The sequence below is a fragment of the Malurus melanocephalus genome, unplaced genomic scaffold, assembly GCF_030028575.1.
Source record: "Malurus melanocephalus ecotype Western Australia unplaced genomic scaffold, MMel_1.1 scaffold_245, whole genome shotgun sequence".
Lineage (NCBI taxonomy): Eukaryota > Metazoa > Chordata > Aves > Passeriformes > Maluridae > Malurus > Malurus melanocephalus.
The window spans coordinates 300,498-309,995 of NW_026623477.1; the positions used below are offsets into that span (position 1 = coordinate 300,498).

The window sequence follows — 9,498 nt, forward strand, 5'->3', positions numbered from 1 at the left end:
CCATCCATCCATCCATCCATCCATCCATCCATCCATCCATCCATCCATCCATCCATCCATCCATCCATCCATCCATCCATCCATCCATCCATCCACCAAAGGGACCAGCCAGGCACGCAGCCACTGGCACTGCTCCCACTGCTGGACAGCAAAGTCCATGGATTTGTGCACTCCTGGGCAATTCTGCTGGCACGGGCACTCTTTAGGTAATGTAAGACGTCTTAAAATTGAACAAATGTTCTTACTTAAAGGCCTCCTCCAGTGTTCAGCTTAAGCTGCATAAATCCGCAGTACTAGACTGGTTTGGCTTTACAAAAGACTTGGCAAGGGATTACAAAGCTTCTAATGAACCTCCTGTCAGGGGTTAATTGGTTGGCTTTATTTTCCTCTTAAAGAATCAAAGGCCCTAAACTTAAATAAAAAAACCCTATAAAAAATTAAAAGCTATAAAATCTGTGCAATCGCTTCTCCTCGACCCTACATTTAGTAAGCTCTTAATATCATAAATATGAACTCYGATATTCCAGCACAGGTGAATAAACCATTAAAACATTTGGGAAGAGGAACTTGCAAACCGTTCATGATATTTACTGCAAAATTTTAAAGCTAAATATACATTAAATAAAACTTGCAACATGGACATAGAAAAAAGACTTGAATACCAGGGCATGTATTTAAAGTTAAACAGCATTTAATCAGAATCTTCATTTGATTATTTGCCAAATTCAGTTGTGTATTAAGGAAAAAAATAAGAAAAAAAGATTTAGGCTGAAACTTGGATAAAATGTCTCAGCTGGGGAACACATTTCATAAACAATTTTGGAAGTATGGATCTGGTCTCATTAGTAACTAATTAGTACTAGTTATTTTGAAGAAATGAGCAAGCCACAAAAAAACCAAATTAGATACTGAGCAAAAATTAATGTCTTAACATGCTTAATATAATTTATTCCAAAGTTCCATAAAATATTTAATATTCAGACAGAGATGTCCGTGCCTTTTGTGATGCTGTGCACCTCACAGTGCCTGCTTTGCTCCTAGGCAGAGAGAGATAATTCAAGGCAGAGYGCAATAAATGCCATACATGACGGCTCAGGGTCGAAACCCTCGTTTGACTTTTGGCATTCGGTGCTCCCCCTGTACCCACAACAGCTCTGAGTGTCACTGGGTTAATTGCATCAGCCCTGACAAACGAGGCAGGGAAAGCTGCCTGCCCTGGCAGTGATTTGCTGAGGGACTGGAAATGGTCTGGAAATTGTGCTACCCTCTGCTGGGTCAATAACCTGCAGTGGTGAGATTTAAGGGCAGGGTCTGACAAAATCTGACAGGATTTTGGGCTGGGTCGCWGTGGATCTCAGCCTCTCACTGTACAGAAAGCACTCACCACCAACAGCTCGTGGTGGACACCAGCACAGGCTGACGTGATGGCATCAGTCATGTCCTGGCCGGGCAGTGGTAGCTCTGGAAGAATCACTGACCCACACAAAGACAAAACTCGGACTCTGGAGAGAAAACCTCTCCCCACTCACACCACCTGAAGGGATGCCAACCAAACCCGAGTCACACTCACACCATGAAAGCTTAATCCTTTGGGTTTTCCCTCTCTCAGGATCTGTGTGAAGCAGGAGGACACAAACCCAGTGGCTCTGGCCACGGCTCCCTCCACGCTGCTCTCGTGTCTCATGCAAACTTGTGACAATCCACAGGTCAGCTGTAGCCATTTTTGGAGCAGCGTGGATGTCTGGAAGGGCCTGCCAAGCGAGAGCCATCACCACGGCAAGGACTCCCTTTCTCACCCAGCTGTGGACTATATCGCATCTGACATGATGAGCATCTCTTGAATCTACCTTTCAAATTTTCGGCAAACCATTTTCTCACTGTCCTTCACAAAGTTGACATTTTCGGCAGCATGATAGGAAAGATGTCATGTCGGCTGCTTTTCAAGTTGTTGTCACAGTGGTTAGCACCAGTTCTGTCATCTTTGCTTTCCTCACAATCCCCCATCTTGAGCCATGTCACAAATAATAATACTTCCGATGTTTTTGTCAAATWTCAAATACCATAACCCACTTGCACATCTTCGGATTTACTAGTTATGTTAATCTTTGTTGYTCATCTTCCCAGAAGCTGAAGCATTAGAAACTCATTAATTAGTGACAAATGCAGGATATAGATAGAACTGGAAAAACACTACCCAAAGCCTTCCACTTAATTTATTAGCTCGATAATTTTGAAACCTAATTAAATATTCAAGTCAAATATACTTTGAAAATATAATCTTTCTGAGGGAACATATTTATTTTCCCTTTTGCAAGAACACAAAGGGTATATAGCTTAGCATCACTATAATTTAAGATTCACTTCTGTGCTCTAGACAATTTCAGTACGTGGCTGATGGGACTGAAAAAAAATCCCCAGGAGAAGCTCAAGTCACACAGCTCATTCTGATGCTTATTGGCAAATTTGTTTTCAGCAAAGGTCTCCAGCTCAACTTTGATATTTGTTATTTGAGCTCATGGACAGAAGCACCAAGTCCTCCAGCAAGCAGCATCTCTTGCAGCTGCAGGAACTGATGTTCTCACACACAATCCACAGCCACATCACTATTGCACTGAAGCAGTGATGAGAAGTGAGAGGAGAGCAAAAGGGTGAAAAAGAAGTTTTGGATGTACATGGTATATACAAACGCATGAGGGACGAAACGGGTTTGGGTCTATGGATTTCAGTTTGACAAACAACATTAATGTCTCCATCTGTGTGAAGACACAATTACATCCAATTCTCTATAGCTCCTGCTCACGGGTGCTTGAGGTGTACGGCAGAAGTTGTGGGCAGAGAGGGAAGCAGAAGGGCAAAAAAGGCAAGAAAAATAGCTAACAAGATTTTTAATTATAAGTAAACAAGTTTCGGATCACTCCTTCTGCTGCAGATTCACTGTGTTGGCTCTAAACTAGTAAATTCCCACTGTAAATATTTCATATGAAAAGTTTTAAATGCCACTTTCCTAATCCCCCCATGTTTTTAAGTTTTAAGCCACAAAAACAACAACATCAACAAAGCAGGTGGTGAAATTTAAAAAAAAGGGTTGCAATTTAAACAGCAAAAATGATAGTCCTTGTTTAGCTTAGATGGTTTGTGCAAATTCCGGGGTTAATTATAAATTATAATTAGGACCTGTGATCCTAAGGCCACTGCTTTATTCTACAAGTCCCGCCTCCCCCCATGCCCTTTTCTAATTATACCCGGTGCCCCCAGGGCTAGTTATGCTGCTAAAACAAATATATCAAAATGATTTTTTAACAAAGACTAATATATGAAGCAATAGCATGCATTTGTATGCAATTATAAATCTGCAGTATAGCTCCAGCGCGTTAATCTCTTTGACATAAGCCTCCATGAAATACCACGTCGGCTTCTAAATGAAAAGACATATCATCTTTTACACCTTTTATGTTTAACTTGTCTACACTTTTTTTTTTACTGGGGAAAATATTGCTTACACGTAGCAAACAGATCTTTGCACGCACTGTGAGCCCTGGCATGCAGAGCCAAGGGAAAAAAAACAATGTCAAAAACTGATGCAAATAATTTGATTTTTTAAGTAACAACTCAAATATAAAACACGTGCTGCCTTCAGCTCCCTTGCTGGTTGCCAGGTGCAGCACATATGAGCTATACAGTAAACATCGATGATTAGTGCCTTGGACGGCATGTGTCAGGAGAGGCTTTCGCAGGATCCCTCAAAGGAAGAGTTGCCTGCRCAGTCCCACCGGTTGCACGGGCTCTGGGGATGTGGGCAGGATCACRGCTGCCAGCCTGCTGCCTCCCCCATCTCCCCCAGCACACTGGACCTGGAAGAGGCCACCGCCAGACCCCTAAGAATAAAGAGCATTCACCAAATGCCAGTTTTGCCCAACGCCCCTCTTTTTTCTGGGGACTCACACCGTGCGGGAAACATCAGTGAGAAGCCCTTTGTTCGCCCCAGCGGTCCTGGGTATGAGCCCATGAGGTGCTGCTGAGCACGGGAACCATTTCATCTCCCAACTCCTGCCTTCCTTTCTCCCGAGCTCTCCTCCACACCGCAGTGCTGAGCCAAGTCACGGCTCATCACTCCTCATGTGCGATCCGTGCCCGCACCGGATGGATTCTGAGCCCTGCCATCCCGCACCCATTGTGATAAATCACATCAGCCTCTCGCACCGAGCCCGTGACCTGCTGCTGGCTGGCAACCTTCAGCACAGGCAGAGCAGCATCCCATCAGACAGACAGCAGGAGCACCCGCTGTGTCACCACGGCTGGATGGGACACTGAGCTGGCACCTCTCGACAGGACCTAACACCCTGCCAGACTGAACCTGCCTCACCACAGCCAGGGTCTCAAACTCAACACAAAGCTCTAGGGAAGCACATGAAGATATCACGATAAACTGCTTGTGTATTTACMACTCAAGGGACCGAAATAATCCGGTATTTCTTTTGTTTCAAGTAGCTGTGTGGAAATCTTTATGCGAAACAGGCCAGATATGTAATTGCAATACAATGGAAAAAAATTTCAGGTATGTCGTGTAGAGTTTTCAGTTCCTTGAGGTTTATGACAATGSCATTATTTCTGCTAGTTTACAGCTGTGAAAATAATAATGACAGCTAATGGTAACATTAGCTAATGAAATAGCTGCTTCTTGAAAACAAGTTTGAGACCATAAAATACCGTTTACAGAAGAAAGAGAAGTCACTAATATACCAAATTAATTAACAGAGAGACTTGTAGCTGCTTGGACCCTGGGTAAATAGTCATTGAACAACTTGCAGAAAATTACAGTGTTTGGTTTTTATCAGACTGGAGGGGATTCAGTCCAGCATCCTGACTTTGATAAGCTCAATCTGATATTTAGCATGCACACAATCAGTATTTACGTCTGATTCTTAAAAGTTAGGAATTAAAAAGAACATAAAGTTTTTCAYGGTGCTAACTTTAACATTTAAAAATAATGCTATTCTGTGCCCAAATCAAAAAAAATGCACGAGTGAAACCAAGGCCACGCCTGAAATCAACTTCTTTGGAAGAGGCAGGAACCACTGCTCAAAATTTAGGCACTAATTTGGACCTAGAAAAGCTGAGCTCAATTTTCTGTTCCACAGTGCCTCTCCCACGTGCAGACAGGGAAGCAGTGAGGCTCCTCTAACACATCACTGCTCTGTGTGTCAAACAACACTGGCAGCACTGTCACAGCCCTGCGATGTGGGGACAGTGAAAACAGGGAGAGAGAAGGCAGGGAAAGACTTTGGTGGACACRTAAAGCTTTTTGCAAATTGATTCTAAATCACAAAGTCTTTTCAAAACCATCCCTGCTCTTGCTATTGCTAGTTCTCTGGAAGACTATTGATAAAGAAAAGCAAAAGGTATCAAAAGCAAAGAGACATCAATAAACACACAGTGCGTGTGATGGGAAGTCTGGACAATGCTGTGACTTTATTACCTGTCACCTATGTAAATACATCAGAAATCACATTTTTCATAATGATAGATCTTTACAAAAGGCATCCTGTGATASCAAGTGGGCAAAACTCCATTACCAACTAATGAGTGACCATGACAATTAAAAAGTATCGAGTTCCTCAGTCTTAGTAAAGAGCAAGTACCTGAGGACAAAAAACCTTGCAGATATTCCTCTTGCTGGTGCCTGTTTTCCTCATACCCTGAATTTGCATAGTCAGGTGTCTCAGGAGGTGAAATTTGGGGCAAGTRATTCACATTTAACTCCATTTCTACTTGTAAAAAAGATGAAATTAAAAGACTGTCATGCAAATACCAGTGATTTACAGCCTTGGCATGGAGAGATCATGTCAGGGGTCTGACCAAGCTACATGAGCCCAAAGGAGGGGAGAGATCAAATTCTGACATATAAGGCAACAGGGCTCCGAAATGTCCCCAAATCCCATTTTGACCATTTCACCTGCTGCGGCCRCAGGATCAGCTCCAAGCTGGAGGTGCATTTCCAGCAGCAGCCATCCTGCTCCCATCCTGGCTGTGGTGAGGGAGCTGGACGGGCGAGGAGGCATCGTCCCCGCGCTGACGCCTGTCATCCTGTCAGCCCTGACCTTCAGGCTGTCCTCAGCATCCGCACCGCAGCCTGCCCGCACTTCCCGCTGACTGCGAGCGACTCTTGTCTCGCTGCCTGACCTTATGCAAACACGATACAAACAGACAGCCCACCTCARCTCCATCACTGTCTGCTGCTAATACAGGAGATTGATAGCCACATGGAATTATCTCCCTGCTCGACCTTCATTACTGGGTGGCATATTCTGACTGACAGCCAACCTCATCCCGGGGAAAGCTAAACCAGCCGTTCAGGGGGTTTTACTGTCTCAGAGTGAAGGAACTCTTTTTTGTGAAGAAAATCAACACTTTTTCAGATTTGGTGGAAAAAGAAGCTTTAGTTAGACATAAAAATGTCTTGTAACTCCATCTTTCCCAGACCACTGTGCACCCCAACAACAATGCAATGTATGGCCGCTCCAAGATGTTCTGTTGGATGCTGTGCCGAGTCTTGGGGYAGGTGTGCCACTTTGACAAATTTTACATGGAAAGTTTTAGCTTTGCCGTGAGCTGTAAATTTCCTGGGGAGAGCAGGGCCAGTCATAAGGCAACGAGCAATGTATGGACACAGCAGGTGGGAGGGAGGGATGGAGCTAAAGCGAGCCTGGTTTTACACGCGTCGCAACTGCCAGCGAGGGCTGCATGGGTAAATACTGGCTTTCCACCGCTCTCCGCCAGCCAGCTCGCAAATGCACGATGCATGTGGCCTCAACAGCTTTCTGAAAAGAAATCGTGACTCTTCTGCTCAGATACTCAGATTTCTTAGAGTAGACACGAAAGATACGGAGTCGCGTTTTTTCTCTGAGACCCCCTGCGGTCCCGTTCTGTGACCTTCTGGTAGCGAAAGGCAGACRCTGCACCCCGCAGACTCCATAGCAAACTGTTGGGTGTTAAGCAGAGCCTGCCCTTGGTGGGAACGCGCAAAGCTGCAGCCTTGCAGCTCCCACACAGAGCCTCCTGCGATCCCCAGGCAGCAGAGAGACGGCACAGACCAGGAAGGAACATGAACCTTCAGCCTTCGGATGTGAAGTCAACCGTCAGCTAAAGACAGCTAAGTCATAGCAAGACACCTCATTCCTTTACTGGAATATTTTAAACGAGTGACTGGAGTAGCCTGTCCGTGGCCAAACTGCCCCTCTGGCAGTGCCCAGCAGCTCCTGGCACAGTGCAGCAGCCACACAGAGCCCTGGACAGCTGTACAGGGGGTTGGTTTGAAAGCAGGACATTCTCCTGACATTCTCCTACAACTCTCCAGCCCCATGGGGAGGGAATGGGAGGCTGTCACCTTGGCTTGTACAATCAGATACCTCCTACCACCAACCCTGATGAAGAGGAGGCTTCATCCCTGGCTGTGCTGGGCCCTGTGCAGAGGTACACAGGGTAGCTGTKACAAGCATCCCACCTCCTCTCTGTTGTGGGCCAGCTGGGCTTTGAGCCAGGTCCTGCTCCCTCACCAGCTGCATGCTGAGAGGAGTCCTGCCTAGGACAAAGGGCAATGGGGCAGCCACTTTCACTGCCTGCTCCATCCCCTAAATGCCACACGAGCCACCTCCWAAACACACATCTAAAGACCTAAGTCCCTGATTCCCTACGGGACTTGTGTGCCCAAACATCATCCAGCTCCCAGGAGAGTGTATGACCCGAATGTCGTGGGGAGGCAGCTGCCCAGTGTGCTCAGTGACTGAGGAGCCCTCTGCAACACACTCCTGTGCACTGCACRCTTCTGCTTACCTTTTCGGCTCTGGATTCGGCTGGGTTTTGGGCTCTTTCTTTTTTTTGGACTCCTTTTTGGAATCCTTTTTTGTCTCCGTTTCAGCGGCAGAGGCTTTGCCCCCCTCGCCGTCTGCACTTGGCTGTGACCCACCAAGTAATTCTGCCATGAGTTGGCTTGGGGGAGTGATTGAAATGCGGGGGGCAAGGCCGGCAGCAAAAGTGAAAGAAACAAGAAGAAAGCATGAAAAACCTCAAAATAAAACAAAAGGAAATTAAGCTGAAAGGAAACAACTGAAATCACATAACAATTGGCAAAGAAAGAACGAATGAGCAACGAAAAGTCAGAACAAAAAAAGAAATTAAGGAAGCAAAACTTGGTTTCCATGACAAGATGTATGAAAGTAACTGCAAAAGCGGCAGCCTTGAAATATGAAACCTGGGCAATGCGTGTTATAATTTGGGGTGGTATTTACCAGAGGGTTTATGAAAACACCTAATTATTTTATAACATTCCTTTCCTCTGCAGCATATGTAGGATACAAAGCATATCTCAAAGTACATAACATAATTTAACAGAAAAAAAGCAGGAAAAAGAAGCTGCAATAGATGCTACAGCTGTCAACAAAATAAACAGAGTGGGAAAAGCACAGCTCCAGTTCCTCCCATCAAAGGTTTGTCACATTTGAGAGAAAGGAACTGTCTTCTTCTGAAACTGAAATTGCTTTGTAACAGAGAAAGATAAAATTTTCAGTTATGTCTAAGCAATTTCTGAACTGATGTCACGTGGATTTTAAATGAGACAAGGGTGCCCAAGGGCTTAAAGCCCTTCTGAGCACTGAAGTTTGATACTGCTGAAAATTTCACTGCTACAACTTGTCAGATCCTCTCGCRCAGCAATTAAATCAGCACAGTGTATCATTTACTTCTATTTATTCAACCCGTGACAGTCATAGGGACTTCACCCTTATCTTGTTCAGAACTGCATCTTAGCAGGTGCCTGGGCAAGTAAGTTTAAAACCTTCATTTCTGGATCCTCTATGTGCATTTTTACTGCTTACATTAAACAAGCAACGAAACAAACAAACAAACCTACTATGCCACTAGAAGTGCTGCTGCCAAACATCCACTGTGAAAACAAATTGGGGACTGCTGTGCATTATCCAAGGAAACCTGTATTAGACAAAGTCATCCCTTGTTGGCAGGGAGCTGCTAGCCAAGAAGAATTCCTTACCTGTTGCCATGAACATGTGATGCACAAAAGGCAAAGCTGTAGTGAAGTAAGGTGGGGTCAATCATAGCTCCGTTTTCTGCGCGCTCTAGCAAATCTCTGAGGTAGCAGAGATGTCTGTGACAGCCTCTCACTCCATTACGTGCACAATACTCATCTAGCACAAAGACCTGGCCAGGACTAAACCAGCCCTGTTTAGAAATAAAGAGACTTGATTTTAAATATAAGTTATTAAATACAAAGGCTATCAGATTTGGAGGTGTAGTGGTCAACTGTTCTAATAAAAGAAATACAAACCTAAGGCTACATTAAGGAAAAAGGAGAGAGGTCACTCAAACAATACAGTCTGTAAATTACCCAAACATAGCATATACTCAGTGCAACTGTTAACAAAAACATATTATGCTACCATTAAAGGGAAATGTCGTTTAAAATGCTGAAAAGTTAGGCCAGTTCAT

The 9,498-nt window shown here is 44.6% G+C and overlaps 1 protein-coding gene across 6 annotated transcripts in view; it reads right to left on the reverse strand.

Annotated features, from left to right (window-relative positions):
- The window catches only part of CADPS (calcium dependent secretion activator), a 202,989-nt gene that overhangs the window by 71,192 nt on the left and 122,299 nt on the right, over window positions 1-9,498 (reverse strand). For 5 of the 6 annotated variants that reach the window (XM_057375338.1, XM_057375341.1, XM_057375340.1 and 2 more), the window contains exon 13: window positions 9,044-9,231. In XM_057375338.1, the coding sequence (XP_057231321.1) occupies window positions 9,044-9,231 (188 nt within the window). Of the gene's footprint in view, window positions 1-7,830; window positions 7,987-9,043; window positions 9,232-9,498 lie in introns of all 6 variants that reach the window. The other variant, XM_057375342.1, reaches the window with a different exon arrangement.